Raw genomic sequence first — 26,038 nt, forward strand, 5'->3', positions numbered from 1 at the left:
AGCTGTCAGCACAGAGCCCGACACGGGGCTCGAACTCACGGACCGTGAGATCATGACCTGAGCCGAAGTCGGCCGCTTAACCGACTGAGCCACCCAGGCACCCCTAGATACAAAATTTTTAAGGGAAAACATTTTTCCTTCAAAATTCTATATATATTGGTTCATAGAGGAGTAGAACTCTCATGAGACATTATTCGTTTCTTTTGTGGCTTTCCACATAATACCCTTTTTATTTAATTGAATTATAATTGACATAGAACATCCTGCTGGTTGTACCTGTATGTCATAGTGATGTATGTCACAGAGATGTACAGAACATTACATGACTATGTACATTTTAGACATTACACAAAATATTCAAACATGACTATTCATTTAATGATCCCCATAAGTCTAGTTAACAATGTGTCATATTACAAAGTTATTACAATATTATTGACTGTATTCCCTGTGCTGTACAATACATACCCATGAGTTGTTTATTTCGTGACTTTAAGCATGTACCTCTTAAATGTCTTTCTCTGTTTTGCCTGGTCCACCATAAACTTCCTGCTGTCGTAACCAGAGGTTTCTTTCCTATATCTGTAAGTCTGTTCCTGTTTTCTCTTGTTTGTTTTGTTTTTTAGATTCCACATATAAGTGAGATTGCACTGTATTTGTCTTTCTCTTTCTCTGTCTGATTTGTTTACCATACCTTCTAGGTCCACCATTGTTTTTGCAAATGGTGAGATTTCATTCTTTTTTATTGGCTGAGTCATAGGCCGTTGTATATATATCCAGCCTTCTTTATCCACTTATCTGTTGAAGGACACTCAGACTGCTTCAACATCTTGGCTGTTACAAATAGGGCAGCAGTGGTGAATATATCTCTTCAAATTGGTGTTTTCAGTTTCTTGGAGCATATATCTAGAGATGGAATTGCTGCATTGTATGGTATTTCTATTTTTAATTTTTTGAAGAACCTCCATACTGTTTTCCATAATGATGGTAGCAGTTTACATTCCCAGAAATGGTGCGTGAGTGTTTCATTTTCTCCACATTCTTGCCAGGACTTGTTACTTTTTGTCCTTTTGATATTAGTCAGTCTGACTGGTATGAGGTGATAGCTTATGGTGGTTTTCCCTGATGATGAGGGATGCTGAGTGTCTTTTCACACGTCTATTGGCCATTTGTATGTCTTCTTTAGAAAAAAAAAATGTCTAAGTCCTCTGCTTGTTTTTTTAATGTTTTTTGTATTAATTTATGTAATTTTTTATGTATTTTGAAGATTAACCCTTTATGAAATGTGTGATTTGTATAAATCTCCCATTAGGTAGGTTGATGTTTTGTTTTGTTCATGGTTTCCTTCACTCTGCTAAGACTTTTTAATTTGATGGAATTTTACTTCTTTATTTTAGCTTTTGTTGACTTTGCCTGAGGTGACTGTTGCAAAAAAAACATTGCTAAGAGCTTTCTACCTGTTTTCTTCTAGGAGTTTTATGGTTTCAGGTCTTAAATTCAAATCTTTCATCTAATTTATTTTCTATTTTACTAATTTATTTTCATATATGGTATGAGAAAGTGGTGCAGTTTTATTCTTTGGATGTACCCGTCCAGTTTCCCCAGCACCATTTCTTGAGGAGACTGTGTTTTCCACATTGTATATTCTTGCCTCCTTGTCCATTAATTGACTATAGAAACATGTGTTTATTACTGGGCTCTCTATTCTGTTCCATTGATCAGTGTGTTTATTTTTGTACCAGTACCATACTGCTTTGATTAGTACAGCTGTGGAGTATATCTTGAATTGTGGGATTGTGATAACTCCAGCTTTTTTCTTTTTTCTCAAGATTGCTTTAGCTGTTTGGTGTCTTTGATGGTTCTATACAAATTTTAGGATTCTTTGTTGTAATTCTGTGAAAAATACTATTGGTATTTGATAGGGATTGAATCTGTAGATAGCTTTGGGTAGCACAGACGTTATTTTTAATTAAAAATTTTTTTAATGTTTTTATTTATTTATTTATTTATTTATTTATTTATTTATTATTATTATTTTTTTAATTTTTTTTCAACGTTTATTTTTATTTTTGGGACAGAGAGAGACAGAGCATGAACGGGGGAGGGGCAGAGAGAGAGGGAGACACAGAATCGGAAACAGGCTCCAGGCTCCGAGCCATCAGCCCAGAGCCGGACGCGGGGCTCGAACTCACGGACCGCGAGATCGTGACCTGGCTGAAGTCGGACGCTTAACCGACTGCGCCACCCAGGCGCCCCTGTTTTTATTTATTTTTGAGAGAGAGAGAGAGAAAGAGAGCGCAAGTGAGGGAGGGGCAGAGAGACAGAGACAGACAGACAGACAGACACAGAATCTGAAGCAAACTCCAGGCTTTGTGCTGTCAACACAGAGTCAGAGGTGAGTCTCGAACTCACAAGCTGTGAGATCATGACCTGAGCCGAAGTCGGACGCTTAACTGACTGAGCCACCCAGGTGCCCCTGGGTGGCACAGACATTTTTAACAGTATTCATCTAATCCATGAACATGGCATATCTTTCCATTTATTTGTGTTTTCAGTAGTTTCTGTCATCAAATATCTCAATTTTCAGAGTACAGGTGTATTACCTCCTTTGTTAAATTTATTCTTAGGTATTTCTTTCTTTTAGATATAATTATAAATGGGATTATTTTCTTAACTTCTCTTGGAATTAATTATTAAGTATAAAAATGCAACAAATTTCTGGGTTTCTTAGTTTTGCATCCTGTGACTTTTCTTAATTCATTTATAGTTCTGATAGTTTTTTGGTGGCATCTTTAGGGTTTTTTATATGTAGCATCATGTCATCTGCAAATAGTGACAGTTTTAAGTCTTCCATTCCAATTCAGATACTTTTTATTTCATTTTCTTGCCTAATTGCTGTGACTGGGACTTCTAGTACTGTGTCACATTAACGTGGGGAGAGTGGACAATCTTGTTTTATTTGTGATCTTAGAGGACATGCTTTCAGCTTTTCACCATTGAGCATGATGTGAGCTGTGGGTCTGCCATATATGGCCTTTATTATGTTGAGAATGTCTTCTTTCCATATTAGTCTATGTGCCCTTTAAACCGCTGTTTTGTTGCTCTGTCCCAGTGTTGGCACTTGTGAGGGCAGGCCCCTCAGTGATATCTCCCCACACTGCCAGTCTTCACATTGGGAATGAGGTTCCATCATTATCTTGTTTCGCATGTCTTCTGCCCTTCTCTATAAGTCTCTTTTTTGTTTATTGTACAGAAGCTTTTCATTTGGTCCTCAGCTCTTCTCCAGGAGGAATTACTCTATAGGTGCATGCAGATTTTGTGTTTCTGTGGGAGGAGGTAAATTCAGCATCTTCTTGGACTGTCTCCACTTAATACTTTTTATCAGTCATTTGTGCATGTTTTATCTCCTCTAACAAGATAATAGGCTCCTTGCTTTCAGTAAATGCTTCTAAATGAGTGAATGAATGTCATTTGAATTCATAAGTTCTGCTTCCATCACTAGCATATTTTTTGATAAAATATTGCAGTATTTTTTTTATTTATTTTATTTTAATGTTTATTTATTTTACTTTTGAGAGACAGACACAGGGTGCAAGAGGGCGAGGGGCGTAGAGAGAGGGAGACACAGAATGTGAAGCAGGCTCTAGGCTCTGAGCTGTCAACACAGAGCCCGATGCGGGGCTTGAACCCATGAACCATAAGATCATGACCTGAGCTGCAGTCGGCCACTCAACTCACTGAGTCATGCAGGCATCCCAAATATTGCATTATTTTAAAACTGTCCTATATTGCTTAGGAAAACATCATATTTGTGTGCTAATAAGGGAACTGTACTAGATGATCTCTGTGGATCATTCCAGTTTCGAAGTTATACTGCCTGTAATTCTAAGTGTGTGTGTGTTTGTGCGCACACACAGTGTTCAAAAACTCACCCAACCCTTTATTTGCGTATCTCCGTAATTACATTTATTATACATCATTTGAAGAATTAGAAGTAAACAGTTTCATAATCATAGAGACCCAGATGTTTCATTCATTCTCAGATTTAATCCTTTAAAAAGAAAGTGGCTAATAGCCAAGGGGAAAGAAAAACACTTACTGAGAAATATTTTTCAACTAATACACCTACAACTTTGTTGAAAGCCCAATCCATATGTGCATATTGCTGCTCATTAAAGATTATTATACTTGTGTCTTTATTTCTATTCTTAAAAATGAGTTTAAATGCTTTCTTTAAATTTTTTTTAATGTTTATTTTTGAGAGAGACAGAGATAGAATGCAAGTGGGTTAGGGGCAGAGAGACAGGGAGACACAGAATCCGAAGCAGGCTCCAGGCTCCGAGCTGTCGGCACAGAGCCTGACGCAGGGCTCGAACTCAGAGCTATGAGATCATGACCTGAGCTAAAGTCAGATGCTCAACCGACTGAGCCACCTAGGCGCCCCGAGTTTAAATGTTTTTAAAATAGCCTTTACTGGGGCACCTGGGAGGCTCAAGTGGTTAAGTGTCTGACTCTTGATTTTGGCTCAGGTCATGAGCTCATGGTGGTGAGAATGAGCCCCACGTTGGGCTCCACACTGGGCATGGAGCCTGCTTGGGATTCTCTCTCTCCCTCTCCCTTTGCTCCTCCCCCACTCAGGTAGGTGAGCATGCACACTCTCTCTCAAAATTACATGCATACATAAATACATAAAGCAACCTTTACTGTTTTAGATGTTTTAGGTTTATGAGAAAATTGAGGGAATGATGCAGACATTTCCCATATACCCCATGCTACCACACATGAATAGCCTCCCATTATCAACATCACTCACCAGAGGGGAACTTTTGGGGTTGTTTTTTTTTTTAACAGAGGATGAACCTACATCAACGCATTATAATCACCCAGTGTCCACAGTTTACCTTCAGATTTGCTGTTGGTATTTTCAGTCTATGGGATTGGACAGATACATAATGATACATACTCATCATTACTGCACCTTACAGACTGTTTTCACTGTCCTGCAAATTCCCCATCCTCGCCTGTTCATCCTGTCCTCCCCTACCCCGGCTAACCACTGCCCTTTTTGTTGTCTCCATAGTTTGACTTTTTCCAGAAGGTGGTTATGTTATTGGAATCATATACTAATGTCACCTTTTCTGATTGGCTTCTTTAACTGAGTCCTTTGCATTTAAGATTCCCCATGTCTTTCCATGGCTTGATAGCTCCTTGCTGTTTAGTGCTGAGTCATATTCTGTTGTCTAATGCTCCACGCTTTATTCCTCCATCCGCCTGCTGAAGTACACCTTGGATGCTTCCCAGTGTCGACAGTTAGGAATAAAGCTGCTGTAAACATCCATGTGCAGGTTTAAGCGTAATCTTTCAAATGTCTTTCACTGTGTCCTTTACTGTGAAGTTTGTTATTCAAAGACAGTATACATATTAAAAGAATCTTTGTTATTTAAACTTTATCTTACCAAATATGCCTTTCCTTTAGTCTGCCTTTAAGATTAACAGACCAAAAAGATCCCCCACTGCCACTTACGGGCGAATAAAAACATTTGTACTATAGAGGCTTTTCCTGTTTTTGCTATTTTATTAATTCAGACTTGAAGTAAAAATCTGATTATCAGCCACACTTTAATTTTTAATTAATTTGAACATATGTGCATCTGTTACTGGCAAGAACTCTTCTGAAATTTTTGAATTAAAATTTAATTTTAAGAAATTAATTGAATGATAGTATTAATTTGAAATATGTATGCTTTAAATATTACTTATAACAAAAGATCACACAAGCATAATTTGTTAGCTGTGTTCAGCTAATGAAAATAGAAGGCAGAGATAATAAAAACATTTCATATGGAATAAACAAAATAAACAATGAATAATTTAAATGTACTTGATTGAAAATAGGTACTCTATGAAGTGTTACTGTTTTAAAGGATAATATCCAAGAGGAAATCATTGTAGTCTGTTAAAGGGCTCTCTTTTAAGTTGTTTCTGCTTTTTAAATAAGCGTATTTTCAACTGACAATAGGGACATAGGAACGTTTTTGCTGTGGAGTAGAAGGACTAGTCAAGTGCGTTAAGATGTTAATGCAAACAGTAGGTTTGGAGAGTTTAGTTTCTCCTGTTCTACACCTGGCTGACAGGTGTAAATGCAGGGTATTACATGATTACATGCATGAAACACAGCTTTTCTGTACAGTTATAAATTAAATAAATACGGTTTTCCCTAGACTGTTTCTAAATCATACAAAATGGATTACTGAGTAAATGACGTTTCTGCAAGTTTGTACCCACAACGTTACCCTGGTACCATTTCTGTGCACAAGCTGAGATGACAGACCGACTGAGACGTTACCAGGAAGGTATCCTCCTCTAAAGTCACCTGAGCACCTGCCAGGGGTATTGCAGAGAAACAAGTCACTTAAGGCTCCCGAATTTATTTCCTCTGCCTCCGTTTCCTCACTTGACTATAAAACGAGTACCGCACTAACTTCCAGTGCTGTCGTGAGCATAAAATGGGTTAATACAAGGAAAGCACATAGTAAGTGTTGCACAAGACTTTGTTGTTTTTGTTATTTGTTCCAAATGGTAATTTTTTATTTTACTCATATACTTGATGGTGATGTGTGTTTCATCAAATGGAGTATAAATGGATTTATAAAATGCTAGATAAGAAGAAAAGTCTGTTCAAAAACACCTTTTAACACAGAATCCTTTCTTCTTGGACGTTACCCTCCTCTCTAACGCTTGATTCAGTGAGGGGGCAAATTTACACTGAGATCTGGAACTGGACCCCAGCTGAGTCGCATTTCCATGACTTGGAGGCCCTGAGTCGCATTTCCATGACTTGGAGGCCGCACACCCAGTGCTCCGTTGGTCAGCTGAGCATACTGGGGGTGACCGCCCAGGACCAGGCGAGGCGCCAGCCCACGCTCACGTGCTGTGTGTTACGTTATTTTTCATCTTTTAGACATTTTATTTTGAGTGGATTTTTACCAGCAGAAGGTTGTGCAAGGAAGCTTTTTTTATGATGGATAAATATGTCAAAAAGAGTACAATAGACTTCACAGTGTAAAGTAGAAATCTCTTTTTTTTCCAGACTCTATTTCAAAGCAATTTGAAACGGCATAATTGTCTTATTAAATGTTACTTTTGCATAAGAGTTCTTTAATAGTTTGTCTTTCAAGTTTACAGAGTTTTTAAATGGGTTTCTGTCTTTTTTTTTCCCCTCTAGAGCTGGGTAGAGAGAGCCGAGAAACAGGCTCTTCTCTCTGATACACTTGACCTGTCAGAACTGTTCCACCCAGACACGTTTCTCAACGCTCTTCGCCAGGAAACTGCACGGTAAGTGAAGGTCTCCGCTTACTGTCCTTCCTTGTCAAGAAGTAAACCGACTATTGAATTAAGGGAGTCGTGTTATTTCCTAATACTTGACATTTCTTAACACCGTTAACTTTGAGTTTAAAAAGCAGTGCTTTTAATGACGATGTTTTTTATTAGAATTGAAATTTGGTTTTTAAATGTTGCTGATTGATCCGGACATGCCTTGTCTGATAGGACTGGTGGAGGTGCTATGGAGCCGTGTACAGTTAAAGGGGTCAACACGAAGTAAAAGTAAAAATGTAATTTCTCACTCAACCAGCCACATCTGGTTGCGCAGTGGCTACCACTTTGCGCTGCATGAAGATGTTTTTATTTCTGCAGAAAATTTCTGTTGGATGTTGCTGACCAGGCTTCTTGGTGGGGGGCAGGATTTGGTAGTTAAGATCGAGCTCTTTTTTAAAACACACTTGGATGATTGTGTCCTGTATACACTGATTTTTTTTTTCAATAAATTAGAATGTAATAAAAGAGCTGCACGGTGGAAAAATAAACTGAACCAAATTTAGTTGTTGTTTACAGACTTGGGGGATTTCAATTTGTAGTGCCTTAGGATTGTGGTATAAATACCAACATTTCAGCTCAACTGATAAGCATTTATGAGACACTTACCACGGGCCTGCATTTCAGGGTCACGGTCAAACGGAGACGGTAAAATAAAAACGAAGGGCCGAATGCTTAAGGGACTTGTGCTGCCTTGAAGAGGAGACTGACGTTACAGGTTAACTTGACAAACTTAGTAGGAAGCCTAAGATACTGTGCATCGTTTAAGAGCTCTGATTACTTGCACATTGTGAATATTTCAATTACAGATAAATAGGGAATTATCTGTTTTCCATTACTCTTGGTAGTTTAATTGTTGAGGATTATTTTTGCTGACGTTTGACGCTTTACTTTTCCAGGGCGATGGGCTGTTCTGTAGATAGCCTGAAATTTGTAGCTTCGTGGAAAGGCCGACTGCAAGAAGCAAAGCTGCAGATTAAGGTATTTTATTAATTTTTGATGTTTATCTGGGTCTAAAACTAGTATTACCAAGTGTGACTCCAGTCTCAAACTCATTGCTCTCTTTAGTACAAGGTCAGCAGAAGTAGATTGTATTTCCTATGTGAAAAATCCAAGGTAAGATTCAGGATGAAACAACTTGTACAAAACAATCTTTTCTTTTCTTTTCTTTTTTTTTTAATTTTTTTTTAACGTTTATTTATTTTTGAGACAGAGAGAGACAGAGCATGAACGGGGGAGGGGCAGAGAGAGAGGGAGACACAGAATCGGAAACAGGCTCCAGGCTCTGAGCCATCAGCCCAGAGCCTGACGCGGGGCTCGAACTCACGGACCGCGAGATCGTGACCTGGCTGAAGTCAGACACTTACCCGACTGCGCCACCCAGGCGCCCCCAAAACAATCTTTTCTAATGCAAAAATAGGAATCTTAGGGACACAACATATTTGCAAATGTAACTTTTGGTACAGAATGATAAAAATCTTCAACTTCTGTTGGACTTCCCGCTCTAGAATTCAATCCAGTAAGGATTAACTCTACAATAAAGCACGTGTAAAATATTGTAATGACAAACAGACTGAGTCCTATCCTCCGGGACTTTACAGTCTGATAGCGCAGTGTCAGTCCAGGCCGTCCGTGTTAAAAGGAAAGTTAAGCCGTCTTTTGCAGCTTAAACGTTCCCTGGTAGCTCTCCTGTGAAAACTCCATTACTTTTATTGTAATGAGGGTGCAACAGTAGGCAATCATTTGAATGTTCATAACAAAACTGGTTAAAAGTCTGCAGGGGGCCCTCTCCAAGCTCCGCCCGCCTCCCTCCACACCAGCCATGTGTCCTAGCCGACCTCGCCCGGCCCAGCCCTGCACCCCGTCTACACGCTGCTGCTGCTGACAGTCACGTGTGGCCTCTGGTTGCTCTCCACATGTGCCCCCTGGTCCTGTCTTAGGACACGTGTTCCCCACCCCCACCCCCAGTCCCACCTTAGGACACGTGTTTCCCCCCCTCCATCCACCCTTAGGATACGCATCCCCCCTGGTCCTGCCTTAGGACAAACCAGCGCTTCCCACTGTAAGTCCCCAGGATCTGTCCTAGTGCAGCACATGTAATTCAGTTTTTCTTTTTTTTCTCTTCATTTTTAAAAAGTTTATTTATTTATTTTGAGAGAGAGAGTGCAGTGAAAGGCAGAGAGAGAGAGAGTCAGTCAGTCCCAGGCAGGCTCCATGCTGTCATCACAGAGCCCGATGCAGGGCTTGTACTCACAAACCATGAGATCATGACCTGAGCTGAAACCAAGAGTCAGACGCTTAACCGACTGTGCCACCCAGGTGCCCCCGATTGAGTTTTTAAATAAACCCAAGACTACAGTTCTTGGACTTAGTCAACCTTAGGCCACTGGCTTTTTGTAGGTCCTGTTTTCATTGTTGTGGTTCCCAATTTAGCAGTTTTCTTTTCATCTCACTACTACTTGATAACATACCATAGAATTTATTTATTATGTTTGTTATCTGCTGTCTGTCTGACTCCACTGGACCATAGTCCCACGAGAGTAGTGATGTTTTCTGGTTTTGTTGTAGCCCAAATACGTGAAGCTGTTGCCGTGGCCTAAAGGGTCCACAGTTAAGCCCTGTGGAACCGGTGGTTGGGGGCGCAGGGACGAGTGGCTGGGCTGCAGGAGGTGTAGCCACAGCTGGAAGGCTGTTGTACCCGTGCCAGAACTCTGATCGCTCACGATAAGCTAGACCCTTCTCCTCTGACTCTCCACAGATTGCTATAAAATTCTCCCTTTAAGCTGAGGAAATTAGAAGGGTTTTCTTTCCTACCATTGCATTTTATTTGAACCTTCGCCCCTAGCCTGTGTTGCTGGTGGTCATACACCTTTGCCTGGCTGTTAAGGAAAGTGGGGGGGGGGGGGTGGGCAGGGGAACACGTAGAATCCAGGAGCCACTCACTGGACCAGGTTGCATGGTCTCTGGCAGCTGTGAGCCACACATATAGTGTGTGACATCACTGTTCAGATATACAGCGGTATAAAAGCAAGGAAATGAGTTATACTCTGAGTCAGAGCATGTTAATATTTCCATAACTGTGTTGCTTCTGTTCTTAAAAAATGGGAATAAAATATTCTATAACCAGAAAGCACCAGGCTTCTACATTATGCCTTGTAGGTTGGGGGGAAAAGGCTGATAGTTAGTGAAACAAGATTGTAATCTTAGTTTTCCAAAAAGAGTCGTGTGCCTTTAAGCAATTTTAATGGAGTAATCTGAGTCCTTGTTGTCTCATTTATCAATGGATTTAAATAATAACTTCCTTGAAACATTTATTTTGAGGATCTCTGAAAACAGGAGGGTTTTTAAATCGTATTTTTAAGGGGATTAGTTCACTTGGAGAACTTTGGATCTGAATTGTGTTTGAGAGCTCCTGTTGCTTTGGGACCCGGTGGAGGCAGGGAGCCACGCAGGGCTGCCACTTGACTTCAGCTGCTTCCTGCTGGGCGGGGGCCGCCCAGGTACCGATCCCCTCCTTCGTGGAGCTTATGGAGAAATAGAAGTGAAAAGAAGGAAGGAATGAGACATTTGGGTGCTAAGGTGTCCCGAGGAGACCTGTTCGCCAGAATTGGGGTTAGGAGCTTAGACACATCCTCCCCAAGTGAGTGTGAGCGGTGGTTGTACTCGATTGGCCCAGCAATGGAAAATCTACCACAAAAACAAAAACAAAAACAAAAACAAAAACAAAACAGAAACAACCAAACGAGTGCTTAAACTATTCAGATTAAGGCATGTATTTAAGATAGTTTTCATTTTTCAAATAGCACTTAATGTAACCATGCCTAGATGGTCATCTTATTATCAAGTGGACACTGTTCTTCCAAACACGGGGGAGTGTAAGGTAACACAGTGCTGAGTATGGGTGTGTGCACGATTTTGTGTGTGCAAACTAATAAGGTCGTCTAAACCAACTCCACAGGGGCGTCTGAGGGGCTCAGCCAGTTGGGTGTCCCAACTTTGGCTCAGGTCATGATCTTGCAGTTTGTGAGTTTGAGCCCCACATCGGGCTCTGTGCTACAGTTCCAAGCCTGGGGCCTGCTTCAGATTCTGTGTCTCCCTGTCTCTTGGCCCTTCCCTGCTTGTGCTTTGTCTCTCTCTTTCAGAAATAAACATTAAAAATAAATAAATAAATGAAGCTAGCTCCACAAAAATGGTTTTCCTTAAGTGATGGAAGCAGCCAGAAGTTTTAAATTGGTTTGATATTCTCATAGTATTAATGGCTTTGAATGTCTTAAATATTTCCACCAGTTTAAAGGATTTGTCACTCTTAGTTGACTGTACTGCTTAACTTGCTTTGCCAACTTAATGCTGTTTTCTCATGCTGACTGAATATAGTGAGTTAGGACTGGCCCAAATACCCTGTTCATAAGGCTCTGTTCTATGAAACTTGAGAACTTTAACTGATACCATGCCGACAAAATCTGTGGGCTGGGATATTCTGCACTAAGTTTCATCTCCTGGTCTATCCAACCCCAGCTTTCAACCTTGTTAGGAGCCTGTTCATGCTTCTTTCTGCACTACAGCTGTGTTTTCCTTCCCTCAGCTGTATCCCCCCAGCCATGTATGTGTGTGTGTGTGTGTGTGTGTGTGTGTGTGTGTGTGTGTGTATGATTTTCTATTTCCTTTTTTTAACTTTATATTTTCTAATAGTTATATTAAAACAAGATGAAATTAATTTTAATACTTTATTTTATTAAACCTAATATAGGTATGTGATATTGTTTCCTTAACATATAATAAATATATTTAAATTGTGAATGGTACAAATTACCCTTTTGAGCAGTTGGTCCTTTCTTTGTACAAAGTCCTTGAAATCCAGTAAATATTCTGTATTTTTATAGCGCCTCTCATTTCAGACTAGGAATGTTTCAAGTGCTCAGTAGCCCCATGTGGTATGGCTAACAATTGGATATTAGCTCTAGACAGGGAAGGTAATTTCCTAGAGAAAATTTAAAAATTCTTCTGGTCTTCAATGTTTTCCTAATAATTTTTAATATTTTCTTTTAGTAAACATTTCGAACAAATGAAATAAATCAAAGAAGGAGAATAGTACAATTAATCTGATTATTGAAAGTTTTCAAGATTTAGGACTTTACTTTTTAAGTTTTTTTTTTCATTTGAAGATAGTTGACGTACAGTATATTAGTTGCTAGTATATGTCATAGTGTTTTGACAATTATACAACACTAAATGCTTGCCACAGTAAGTCTCGTTGCCATCTGTCACCACACAAAGTGCAGTCTTCACTGACTATATACTCTCTGCTGTCCTTTTCATCCCCATGACTTATTTTATAACTGGAAGTTTGTACCTCTTAGTCCCTTCACCTGTTTCACCCATCCTCCCACCCCTACCCTCTGACAACCACCAGTTTGTAATCTGTATTTATGTGTCTGTTTCTGTTATTGTTTGTTTTTTCGTGTGTTTTGTGTTTTAGGGTCCACCTGTAAGTATACTCATATGGTATTTCCCTTTCTCTGTCTGCCTTATCTCACTTAACATACTTACTACTCTCTAGGTCCACCCATGTTGTCGCAAATGGCAAGATTTCGTTACATTTAATGGCTCAGTAATACTCCAGTGTGTGTATACACACCACATCTTTCTCCATTCTTCTATCGATGGACATTTATATTGCTTCCATATCTTGTCTCATGGAAATAATGCTGCAATATATGTAGAGGTGCCTATACCTTTTTGGATTAGCGTTTTTGTTTTGGGGGAGTAAATACGCAGTAGAGGAGTAATTGGATTGTATGGTATTTCTAGTTCTCATATTTTGAGGAATCTTGATACTGTTTTTGATCGTGGATGGAACATTTGCATTCCCACCAACAGTGTACAAGGGATCCCTTTCCTCCACATGCTCACTGACATGTATGATTTCATGACTTTTTATTATCATTATCCATTCTGACTTGGATGAGGTGATATCTCATTGTGGTTTTGACTGGCATTTTCTTGATGATTGGTGATGTAGAGCCTCCTTCATTTGTTTATTGGCTATCTGTATGTCTTCTTTAAAGAAATGTCTCTTCAGGTCCTCTATGCATTTTTTAGGCAGATTCTTTGGGGTGTGTGTGTGTGTGTGTGTGTGTGTGTGTGTGTTGGTGTTGAGTTCTGTAAGTTCTTTATATACTCTGAGTATTATCCCCTTATTGGAAATATCATTTGCAAATATTTTTTCCCATTTGGTACATTGCCTTTTCATTTTGTTGATAGTTTCCTTCACTGTGGAAAAGTATTTTAGCTTGATGTCTCAATAGTATACTTTTGCTTTTGTTTCCCTAGTTTGAGGAGACAGATCCAGAAAAATGATGCTAAGGGCAATGTCCAAAAATTTGCTGCCTATGTTTTCTTTCAGGAGATTTATGGTTTCAGGTCTTACTTTTAGGTCTTTAACTCACTCTGAGTTTATTTTTCTGTAGGGCTTATAAGAAAGTGGTCCGGTTTTATTCTTTTGCATGTAGCTGTCTAGTTTTCCTACCACCATTACTAAAGGGACTCTCCCCACCCTGCCTTTGTATATTATTACCTCCTTTGTCATGGATTAATTGACTACCAGAGAATGAGCTTCCTTCCGGACTCTGTATTCTGTTCCATTGTTTTGTGTGTCTGTTTTTGGGCCAGTACCATACTGTTCTGATAACTACAGCTTTGTAGTGTATCTTGGAATCTGGGATTGTGATACCTCCAACTTCGTTCTTTCTCAACCCATTTAGGGTCTTTTGTGGATCCATACAGATTTTAAGATTCTTTGTTCTGATTTTGTGAAAAAGACGATCGGTAATTTGATAGGGATTGTGTGCATTCTGTAGATTTTTTTTTTAGGTAATATGGACATTTTAAAATATTCCTGGAATCCATGAACATGGAATATCTTTCCAGTTGTTTGTGGTACATTCGGTTTTTTTCATTATCATCATAATTTTCAGAATACAAGTCTTTCACCCTCTTGGCTACATTTTTTTCCTAGGAATTTTATTCTTGATACAGTTGTAAATGGGATTGTTTTCTTATTTTCTTTTTCCTGGTAGTTCATTATTATTGGATAGAAGTGCAACAAGTTTCTGAATAATTTTATATTCTACAAGCTCACCAAATTCATTTATTTATTGTAAATTTTTATTATTAATTTTTTTTTTGGTGCCGACTTTAGGGCTTTCTGTGTATAGTGTCATGTTGTTTCCAAATAGTGACAGTTTAACTTTTTTTTTTTTTAAACCAATTTGGATGCCTTTTGTTTGTTTTTCTTGGCTGATTGCTGTGGCAAGCACTTACAATGCTATGTTGAATAAAAGCAAGAGCAGACTTTGTTGTCTTATTCCTGATCTTAGAGGAAAAGCTCTCCATTTTCCATGATTGAGTATGATGTTAGCTGTGGTTTTGTCATATTTGGACTGTATTATGTTGAGATATATTCCCCCTAAACCCTTTGTTGAGGGTTTTTATCAGGAATGGATGTTTTACTTCGTCAAATGTTTTTTCTGCATCTGTTGAGATGATTTCATGGTTCTATGGTTTCATGGTCCCTGAGTTGAATCCCACTTGATCATGGTGAATGGTCTTTTCAATTCAGTTTGCTAATGTTTTGTTGAGGAATTGTGCATCTATGTTCATCAGGAATGTTGGCCTGTAATATTCTTTATTCTTTTTCTTATGTCTTTGTAATGTCTCTATCTGGTTTTGGTATCATAGTAATACTAGCCTCATAGAATGAATTTAGAAGTTTTCCTTCATTTCCTATCTTTTGGAGTAATTTGAGAGGATAGATATTAACTTTTCTTTATATATTTGGTAGAATTCACCTGTGAAGATGTCTGGTCCTGGACTTCTGTTAATTGGGAGATTTTTTGGTTACCAATTCGGTTTTGTTACTAGCAATTCATCTGGTCAGATTTCCTCTTTTTTCCGTCTTGGAAGATTTTATGTTTGTAATAATTACCATTTTTTTCTAGATTTTTCAGTTTATTGCTGTATAATTTTTCATAGTAAAATGATAATTCTTTGTATTTCCCTCATTTTTGTTTTAATTCTTCCTTAATTTCTTTTTTCTTTTTATTTCTGTTTAATTTTTTTTTTCTTCTTAACATTTATTCATTTTTGAGAGAAAGAGAGAGACAGAGTATGAGTATAGGAGGAACAGAAAGAAAGGGAGACACAGAATCTGAAGCAGGCTCCAGGCTCTGACCTGTCAGTACAGAGCCCGACGCAAGGCTAGAACTCACGAACTGTGAGACCATTATTAGAGTTGAAGTTGGATGCTAAACCTACTAAGCCACCCCAATTTTTCTTTAATTTCTAATTTTGCTTGGGCCTTCTCTTTTTTTTTAAGAAAAAAAAAGTCCGGAGTCCGGCTATAGGTTAATGGGTTTTGTTGATCTTTTTCAAAGAACCAGCTCTTAGTTTAGTCTTTTCTATTGTGGTTTGGTTTTTTGGGTTTTGTTTTGTTTTTGTGGGTTTTTTGTTTGTTTGCTTTCTATTTCAGTTTTCTCTCTCACCTTTATTTATTATGTCATTACTTCTAACTCTGGGCTTTGTTCCTTTTTAAGCTTTTTTAAAGTTTATTTTATTTTATTTGGAGAGAGAGAGAGAGAGAGAGAGACAGACAGACAGAGACAGCACTATTGGGGGAGAGGCATTGAAAGGGGGAAAGAGATTCACAAGCAGTCTCTGCACTGTGAGCATGGAGCCTGATTAGGGTGTCAAACTCATAAACCATGAGATTATAACCTGAGCTGCAATCAAGAGTCAGACACTTAACTGACTGAGCCACCCAGATGCCCCGTTCTTTTTAATTTTTTTAATCATAGGTTTAAATAATTTATGTGCATTTTCTCATTTCTTGATATACACCTGTATTACTATAAATTTAACTCTTAGAACTATTTTTGCTATATCCCAAAGATTTTGAAGCATTGTGTTCCCATTTTCATTTGTCTGTACATCGTTTTTTAATTTGTTCTTTGTAGCCTCCTTGTGTATGTGGGTTGTTTTGTTGTTGTTGTTGTTGTTGTTGTTGTTGTATTTTGGTTTTGTGTGTGTGTGTTTCTTTTCTTTTTTAGTTTTATTCTTGTGGTTGATTTCTAGTTTCAAACTATTTTGGTTAGAGAAGATACTTGATATGACTCAATCTTATTAAATTCACTGTGGCTTGTTTTATGGTCTAACATGTGATTTGTCCTGGAGAATGATCCATGTGCACTTGAAAAGAATGTGTATTCTGTTTTTGGACGTAATGTTCCTATATATGTGTTAAATCCATTTGATCCAATGTGTGGTTTGAAGCCACTGTTTTCTTACTGATTTTCTGTCTTATGATCTACCCATGGATGTAAATGGGATGGCTGCTAAAATTCCCTACTATTATTACTGTCAGTTTCTCTTTTTGTCTGTTAATACTTGTTTTATATATTTATGTGCTACTATGATGGGTGCATAGATATTTACAATTGTTATGTTGGATTGATCCTTTCTTCATTTAGTGCCCCTCTTTTTCTCTTCTTACATAAAGCCTATTTTGTCTGATATAAATTTTGCTAGGTTTTTTTTTTTTTCATTTCATTTCCATGGAATATCTTTTCCCATACCTTGACTTTTAGTCTGTATGTGTCTTTAGATCTGAAGTTAGTTTCTTGTAGGTACCATACAGATTATAGATAGCTCTGGGTTCGGGAGTAAGGGGTTTATCCCTCCAGTCATCCAGTGTCTTTTGATTGGACCATTTAGTCCACTTACATGGAATTATTTATAGGTACATACTATTATCATTTTGTTAATTGTTTTATGATTAGTTAGTTCCTTCTTGCTTTCTTTTGGTTGATGACTTTCCTGTAGTGTTATGCTTTTCTTTCTTTCTTTTCTTGTGTATCTGTTAAAAGTGCTTCATTTGTGGTTGCCATGTGAGGTTCTTCTATAACATTCTATGTTTGTGGTAGTCTATATTAAGTTGATTATCAGTTAAGTTCAAACACATTCTCAAAACACTACATGTTTACTCCTCCCCTTATATATATATATATGATATATATATATATATATATATGATATATATATGTGATATAATGATAATGATATATATATATAATGATATAATGATATAATGTCTTATCTTCTTATTTTGTGTGTCCTGGCACTAATTTTTGTAGATATGATTTATTTTACTACTTTTGTTTTTTAACCTTCACACTAGCTTTATGAGTGATCTACTTCCTTTACTATATGTTTGAATTTTCCAGTGGAATTCTCCTTCTATCATTTTCTTCTAGTTTTTGGCCTTCTTCTTTGAAAGAAGTCCCTTTAACAATTCTTATACGGCTGTTTAGTGGTGACAAACTCTGGTGACAAACTTTAACTTTGTCTGCAAAACTCTTTATGTATCCTTCCATTCTGAATGATTCCTTTGCCATTTATTCTTATTTATTCTTGGTTGTAGATTTTCTTTTTCTTTTTCCCAGCATTTTGAATAAATCATGTTACTGTTTACTGGCCTACAAAGTTTCTGCTGAAAAATCCGCTGATAGCCTTATGGGGTTTCCCTGGTATGGAAATAGTTGCCTTTCTCTCCTGCTTTTCAGGTTGTCTCATGTTTAATTTTTGACGTGTGAATTCTAGTATATCTTGGCGTGGACCTTCTTGGGTTCGTCTAATTTGGGCCTCCTGAGCTCTGTGAACCTGGATGTCTTTTTCCCCAGGTTAGGGAAGTTTTCAACTATTATTTCTTCAAATAAATTTTCTGTCTCCTCTCTCTCTCTTCTTCTGGAACACTATATCGTGAACGTTAGTGTGCTTGATGTTGTCTCAGAGGTCCTAATCTACTCTCCATATTTTTGGTAGTTTTTTTCTTGTTTCTGTTTAGCTTGACTTCCACCAACCTGTCTTCCAGGTTGTTCACCCATTCTATATCCTCTGTTCTGCTGTTGATTTACATTAGTGTATTTTTTATTTCATGATTGTATTCTTTAGTTCTCACTGGTTCTTTTTTTATATTTTCTCTCTCTTTGAAGTTTTCACTGAATTCCTCCACTCTTCTCTCAAGTACAGTAGGTATCTTTATCACCCTTACTTTGAACTCTTCATCAGGTGGATTTCTCATCTCTGTTTCATTTTGTTCTTATTCTGTGGTTTTGTCACTCTTTCTTTTGGAACATATTTCTTTGTCTCCTCATTTTGTCTCTCTGTTTTTGTTTCTTTGTATTATGTCGGTCACTTATGTGTCCCAGTCTCGATGGCAGTGGCCTTACGTAGAAAGCATCCTGTGTGGCTCGGAAGCACCATCCCTTTGTCACCAGATCGGATACTCTGGGAGTATCTGTCATGTGGGTTGCGTGTGCCCACCTGCTAGGACTTGGCAGTTGTGCCAAAGAGGAGGGCCAGCCTCCCGCCCTCTGGCTGCAGTGTGTGGCTCTGACTACTCCAGGCACCCTGGTGGCAGGGTCGCCTCTAGTATAGCTGTTGAGGGGTCCGTATGCACTGCGGGAGGAGCGATGTTGGGTGGGGCTGGGTCCCTCTCCCCGCCACGTCTGGAGGAAGTCGCCTTCAGAGGGCTCTGGTCCTGGCCCGGGTTGACACCAAGTGTGGCAGGGCAGCAGGGTCTTGGGGGGATGCTGAGACCGCCCACCTGGGTCTAGCAGGTGGCAGCAACTTGAGAGGCGTCCCTGCGAGGGCTGGTCTGCCAGGGAGAGCCGGGCTGAGGCAAGCAGAGCCACCAAGGTATATGGAAGTGTCACAGCTGCTTTCTGCTAGCATTGGGCCAACCTGGCTGATGGGGAGCAGGTAAAATGGCCCTCGTGAGTGCTTCTGTTCCTGGAGAAAGTTCCCACCGATTCATGACCCTCCAACACGTGCCTTACAATTACTCAGTAAATCTCCTGGACATACACGCCACACACTTCTCCAGCCTCCACTTCTGCACTGGGTCTCGGCTCACAGTGTATGCTGGCCCTTTAAGAATGGAGTCTTTCTTTCCCACCACCTCTGGCTCTCCCAGAATTAAGCCCCACTGATTTTCAAAGCCAGACATTTTGAGGCCTCATCTTTCCAGTATAGGCCCCTGGGGGGTGGTGCCTGATACGGGCTTGATCCCCTTGCTGTCCAAGAGGAGCTCTATGCCCACGGCTTCCCACCTGCCTGCGGCCACGACACCAGGGTTTGCTTCCTGCTCTTCTCCACGTGGCTTTTTCTATGTATCTTGAGCCTCGGACGAGCACGTCTGCTGGTCTTTACTTTCAGAGTAGTGTTTTATGTAGTTATGGCCTTGGTGCCTCCATGGGAGAGAGGTGACTTCTCTCCCCAAATGAGTTAAAAAAAAGTACAACTCTTGGTGGGGAAGAGAGAAAGTAGGCAAAGGATTTCAGTAGGCAGCTTACATGAAGATCAAGAAGATATGGCGAATAAACGTAAAGTACTCGTTTCCACTGGTAATCAGGAAATGAAATTAAATCTAGTATATTGGCAAAATTCATAAATGTCAACAGACCAAGTATTGGCAAGGGTGTGGCACAGTATAAATCTTAAGCAGGATAAGTTAACCATAGGTGATTAGCATGATTTTGGGGAAACGGTTTGACAATATTACGAAAAATTGAGAATGACCATACACTTCACCTTAGCAACTTTATTGCGTGCGGTCAGATTTATGCAGATGTGGTTAAGGAGATATGTACCATCATGTTTATTGGAGTGTTTACTAGTAAACAATTAGCAGCGACTTAGATGTTCATCAGCAAAGGAATGAATCATTTGTTGAATGTTGACACAGCAGATATTCTGCAGCTGTTAAAAGTGAAAGAACAAAATGAATGCACCTAGACCAGGGATGAACAAAAAGAGCAGGTTGCAAATTCTGTATAACATACAGGTTGCAAACGTGAGGAACTACCATTTATTTCTTATGGCTACATGTATATTTAACAATGATGTAGAGCTAAATTCCAGATAATGATGAGGTCATGTAAGGGCAAAGAAGAACAGGAAAGGCAAAGTATGTAGACAGGATTTCAACCATGTCTATTTCAGTTTACGTGCTTAGAAATATGGGACAACCATGGCAGTATGTTAATGTCCAATAACACCGAGTCATAGGAACATGCACATTTAAAAATGTTGGGGCGCCTGGGTGGCGCAGTCGGTTAAGTGTCCGACTTCAGCCAGGTCACGATCTCGCGGTCCCTGAGTTCGAGCCCCGCGTCAGGCTCTGGGCTGATGGCTCGGAGCCTGGAGCCTGTTTCCGATTCTGTCTCCCTCTCTCTCTGCCCCTCCCCCGTTCATGCTCTGTCTCTCTCTGTCCCAAAAAAAATAAATAAACGTTGAAAAAAAAATTTAAAAAAAAAATGTTTTTCTGTGTGTTTGAAATATTTTAGTAAAGATTTTTTTAACATTTATTTTTAAGAGAGAGAAAAGGAGAGTGAGAGAGAGAGAGAGAGAGAGAGAGAGAGAGAGAGAGAGAGAATCCCAAGCAGACTCCATGCTGTGAGCACAGAGCCTGATGTGGGGCTCAGACTCAGAAACGTTGAGATCATGACCTGAGCCAAAATCAAGAGTCGGCCACATAACTGACCGGGCCACCCAGACACCCTGAATACTTTTATTTTTAAAAGGGGAGCATTCTGGCAAGTAAATCCATATAATAACTTATCAAAATAAAATCTGTTTTAATATCAAATTTGCCATTAAGTCCAAGATAAATTTAAGTTCAAATCAGAAGTATTCAAGAAATTCAGCATCACATATGAAACAAATTAATAGTTTTAATTCTGTTTTTAGTGAACTGTTAGCAACTCCTTTTGAGGTGAGAAGCTAAGAGTTAGGGGTGCATGGGTGGCTCAGTTGGTTGAGTGTCCAGCTCTTGTTTCAGCTCAGATCGTGATCTCATGTTGCGTGAGTTCAAGCCCCACATCAGGCTCTGTGCTGACAGTGTGGAGACTGCTTGGGATTCTCTCTCTCTCTCTCTCTCTCTCTCTCTCTCTCTCTCTCCCTCTCCCTCTCTCTCCCCCTCCCTCCCTCCCTCCCACACTCTCTGTCTCTTTCTCTCTCTCTCTGTCTCTCTTGCTCTCTCAAAATAAATAAATAGACTTTAAAAAAAGAAGGTAAGAGTTAAATGAGATCTTATGAGTAGCCTTTTTTTTTTTTTAAGTTTATTTTTGAGAGAGAGAAAGAGAGAGGGCCCGAGCAGGGGAGGGGCAGAGAGAGAGGGAGACACAGAATCCGAAGCAGGCTCCAGGCTCTGAGCTGTCAGCACAGAACCTGACCTGGGGCTTGAACTTAGAAACTGTGAGTTCATGCCCTGAGCCAAAGTCGGATGCCCAACTTCCTGAGCCACCCAGGTGACCCACAGGTAGCCCTCTCAAAGTAGATTGGGGTCTTGGTAGTTAGTATTTGGGATGTACTTATGCCTGATCTATACTAACCCTTACATGGTTTTGAAACTAAACCAAATCAAATGTGTATGGGGGTGTTTTTTTTTTAATTTCTCTTTTCTAATTGCCTCTCTCTTTTTAGATGTTTTAATCGGAGTTTCCAGTGTAAATAACATTTTTGCATGTAAATATTTTCTTTGTTGTTAAACAACTTTCTGTTTCTGTTAAGTTGAAACCTATGCATTTATAAGCAAGAATAAAGAAAATCATTTAATGACAAGAAATGTACATTTAGATGCCTTTCACTTAATATTTGGGTTTCGCTCAAATAGTACATTGGCACAGATGTCAGGAGGTAGCCTCAACAATGTGGCTGTTTAAATTGAGTGTAAACAAAAAGGTTTGATCTTGATAATAATTGATAATTATTTCTTTGCCTCTAAGAGGGAGTGTCCTGCAGGAATAAGGCATTAATGGCTAAAACAGACTTCTGGCAAACTTTTATTAGAAAGTATGAAGTGTGGAGGCGCCTGGGTGGTGCAGTTAAGCATCTGACTCTTAATTTCACCTCAAGTCATGATCTCAAGGTTCGTGACTTCGAGCCCCACATTGGTCTCTGCACTGACAGTGCGGTGCAGGCTCAGGATGTTGTCTCTCTGCCCCTCCCCCACTCATGCACACTCACTCTCAAAATAAACTTTAGAAAAAAAACAAGTAAAAATGAAGTATGAAGTATACACTCATACATAAGTACAAATAGCACTTAATACTGTTTATCATTTAGTGGAGGAGATGAAGAGTGGAAACAGTGCTGATTAAATTTAGAAGGCGTGCTCTGCCATGTCACCTAACTCAGCATAAATGAAGTGATGGAATACATTCAGTTATCTAGAATAAGTGTGGAAAATACTGTGCAAAACTAAATATTCTAGACAAAAGCTTTTTCACTGGAAATTATCCAGATTTTTCTCAAGCCTTTGTCTCACCTAAATGGATATATCTGTATAAAATAATTCCAAATTTCTTAAAATTAAAAGATTAATTGGGTTAAGTAAACAATAGTAGCTGATACCTATTAAGTACTTAATCTGTATCAGAAAGTTTTTGAAATATTTTAAATGTATTATTAGAGGGGAATTCTCATTTCCCATTCCTGTTGGGCTTTTTCCCCTGTGGAGGAGTATTTACTAATACTCGTACTCCTAGCTAGATTCTCTCTCTGCCTTCTCTTTCGCTCTTCCCCTTCCCAGGAAAGGAGTTAGTCTCTCTGCCCTGGGTCGCTGACTCAAACTGAATATCACATACTGTGTCTTCCTTGTGGTTTTCTCTTGGGTATAACATTCTGCTCTGCTCCTTGGGGGCCATCTCTGCAGCTGGGTCCTTAGCTCAGTACTCTTGTAAATAGAAGTTAAGCCTCCTGAATTCTTTTTTTCATGTGTGTGTGTGTGTGTGTGTGTGTGTGTGTGTGTGTGAGAGAGAGAGAGAGAGAGAGAGAGAGAGAGAGAGAGAGAGAATATAATTTATTGTCAAGTTAGCTAACATACAGGGCATAGAGTGTGCTCCTGGCTTCAGGAGTAGATTCCCATGATTCATTATTTACATACAACACCCATTGCTCCTCCCAACAAGTGCCTTCCTCAGTGCCCATCCCCCACTTGCCCTTTCCCCCCGCCCTCCCCCATCAACCCTCAGTTTGTTCTTTGTATTTAAGAGCCTCTTATGGTTTGCCTCCCTCTCTGTTTTTATCTTATTTTTGCTCCCTTCCCTTATGTTCATCTTTTTCTTTAACATTTATTCATTTTTGACAGACATAGATAGAGTGTGAGTGGGGGAGGGGCAGAGAGAGAGAGAGTCACAAAATCCAAAGCAGGCTCCAGGCTCTGAGCAGTCAGCACAGAGCCTGACATGGGGCTGAAACTCACAAACTGTGAGATCATGACCTGAGCTGAAGTAGGACGCTTAGTTGACTGAGCCACCCAGGCGCCCCTCATCTGTTTTGTTTCTTAAATTCCACATGAGTGAAATCGTGATATTTGTCTTTCTCTCACTTAATTTCGCTTAGCATAATGCACTCTACTTCCATCCATGTTGTTGCAAATGGCAAGATTTCATTCCTTTTGATTGCCAAGTCATACTCCATTGTATATATATACACACATCTTCTTTATCCATTCCTCCATCGATGGACATTTGGCCTCTTTCCATACTTTGGTTATTGTTGCTAGAGCTGCTTAAACATTGGGGTGCCTGTGCCCCTTTAAAACAGCACACCTGTATCCCTTTGGATAAATTCCTAGTAGTACAATTGCTGGATCATGGGGTAATTCTGTTTTTATTTTTTTGAGGAACGTCCACAGTGTTTTCCAGAGTGGTTGTGCCAGCTTGCATTCCCACCAGCAATGCAGAAGAGATCCTCTTTCTCCATATCCTTGCCAACATCTGTTGCTTCCTGAGTTGTTAATGTTAGCCACTCTGACGGGTGTGAGGTGGTATCTCATTGTGGGTTTCATTTGTATTTCCCTGATGATGAGTGACATTGAGCATCTTTTCATGTGTCTGTTGGCCGTCTGGATGTCTCCTTTGGAGAAGTGTCTATTCATGTCTCGTGCCCATTTCTTCACTGGATTGTTTTTCAAGTGTTGATTTTGATAAGTTCTTTATAGATTTTCGATACTAACCTGTGTCCAGTATGTCATTTGCAAATATCTTCTCCCATTCCGTCGGTTGCGTTTTAGTTTTGCTGATTGTTTCCTTGGCAGGGCAGAAGTCTTTTATTTTGATGAGGTTCCAGTAGTTCATTTTTGCTTTTATTTCCCTTGCCTCTGAGACGTGTAGAGTAAGAAGTTGCTGTGGCTGAGGTCAAAGAGGTTACTGCCTGTGTTCTCCTATAGGGTTTTGATGGTTTACTCTCTCACATTGAGGTCTTTCATCCATTTTGAGTTTATTTTTGTGTGTGGTGTAAGAAAGTGGTCCAGGTTCAGTATTCTACATGTCGCTGTCCAGTTTTCTCAACCCCATTTGCTGAAGAGACTTTTTTCCATTGGATATTCTTTCCTGCTTTGTTGAAGATTAGTTGACATATAGTTGTGGGTCCGTTTCTGGATTCTCTATTCTGTTCCATTGGCCTCTGTGTCTGTTCTTGTTAAGCCTGCTGAATTCTTGATTTTAATATTAGGAATCCACTTGCCCACAGACTTATTAGATCCTCCACGCTGTCTTTTTCAGTAATAAGGGAAATATTTGGGGCCTGCTTCTTTCACTCCTTTCTTTAAAGAATAACTGCATTTGAGGGGCGCCTGGGTGGCTCAGTCAGTTAAGCATCCGACTTCAGCTCAGGTCACGATCTCGCGGTCCGTGAGTTCGAGCCCCGCGTCGGGCTCTGGGCTGATGGCTCAGAGCCTGGAGCCTGCTTCCGGTTGTGTCTCCCTCTGTCTCTGCCCCTCCACCGTTCATGCTCTGTCTCTCTGTGTCTTAAAAATAAATAAACGTTAAAAAAAAAAAAAAAAAGAATAACTGCATTTGAAGCAAGGGTAGCATTTGTTGATATCATTCCGATCCCTAATATGTTTACATTATTTCATTCTAGGGAATGGGGAGGTCTTTGAATTTCACAGATGGACTTTAAATTTCATTACAGGGTAATCTGAGCGGGTGTGGAGAGAAAAGGAAAGATGTCGAAGGTGTTGATTGCAAGTGGCGGGCGTGGGCAGTTTGATGGCATGTGGGAGGGTTGGGGGAGTTAAGGACGTCTGTCGGCGGCCCATGAGGAGCCGCAGGCTAGGGAGTGGTAGGCTCCGGAGAGGCCTGTTTCTCAGCAGCCCTTCCTGGTGAGGGGAGAAACAGCAGGAGTTTCTATCCCCGTATACTCGTCTTACATAGCCAGCTTGTGGCACCGTCAGTGGGACGTGTGTTTACAAATTTCTAGGCAGACTAATGGAGCTTGAAACTTGATGGAATTTTTAGAAGAGGCCTTACCTCTTACCTAGGTGGAGGTCTTACCTGGAGAGGTTCTAGCACTGAAATTAGCAGGTACTCTCAATTTTAATTAACATTTTTTCAAGGCCAACATGCTTTACCAGCTCTTAAAGTAGCCTGTACATCATCACGTCAGTGCTGTTGGAGAATATTAAAGTTAGGCGTTCCGTAATTCTGTCGTTACTACAGCTCTTGCGCAAGCAAACACGTCGTTCATCTTTCTGTGGAACGGCAACCGTGCTGTAAAATTAGCTGTTCAAAACTGTTGGTCAAGGCGTCTGCTAGTGTCTCCC

General features: G+C 39.7%; 1 protein-coding gene across 10 annotated transcripts in view; it reads left to right on the forward strand.

Moving 5' to 3' along the window:
• Positions 1–26,038, forward strand: part of DYNC2H1 (dynein cytoplasmic 2 heavy chain 1) — a 355,486-nt gene that overhangs the window by 291,237 nt on the left and 38,211 nt on the right. For all 10 annotated transcript variants that reach the window (XM_047878737.1, XM_047878734.1, XM_047878738.1 and 7 more), the window contains 2 exons: positions 7,226–7,335; positions 8,274–8,355. In XM_047878737.1, coding sequence (XP_047734693.1) covers positions 7,226–7,335; positions 8,274–8,355 — 192 coding nt within the window. The remainder of the gene's footprint in view (positions 1–7,225; positions 7,336–8,273; positions 8,356–26,038) is intronic.

Source organism: Prionailurus viverrinus, chromosome D1 (genome assembly GCF_022837055.1).
Source record: "Prionailurus viverrinus isolate Anna chromosome D1, UM_Priviv_1.0, whole genome shotgun sequence".
In the NCBI taxonomy this organism is placed as follows: Eukaryota; Metazoa; Chordata; class Mammalia; order Carnivora; family Felidae; genus Prionailurus; species Prionailurus viverrinus.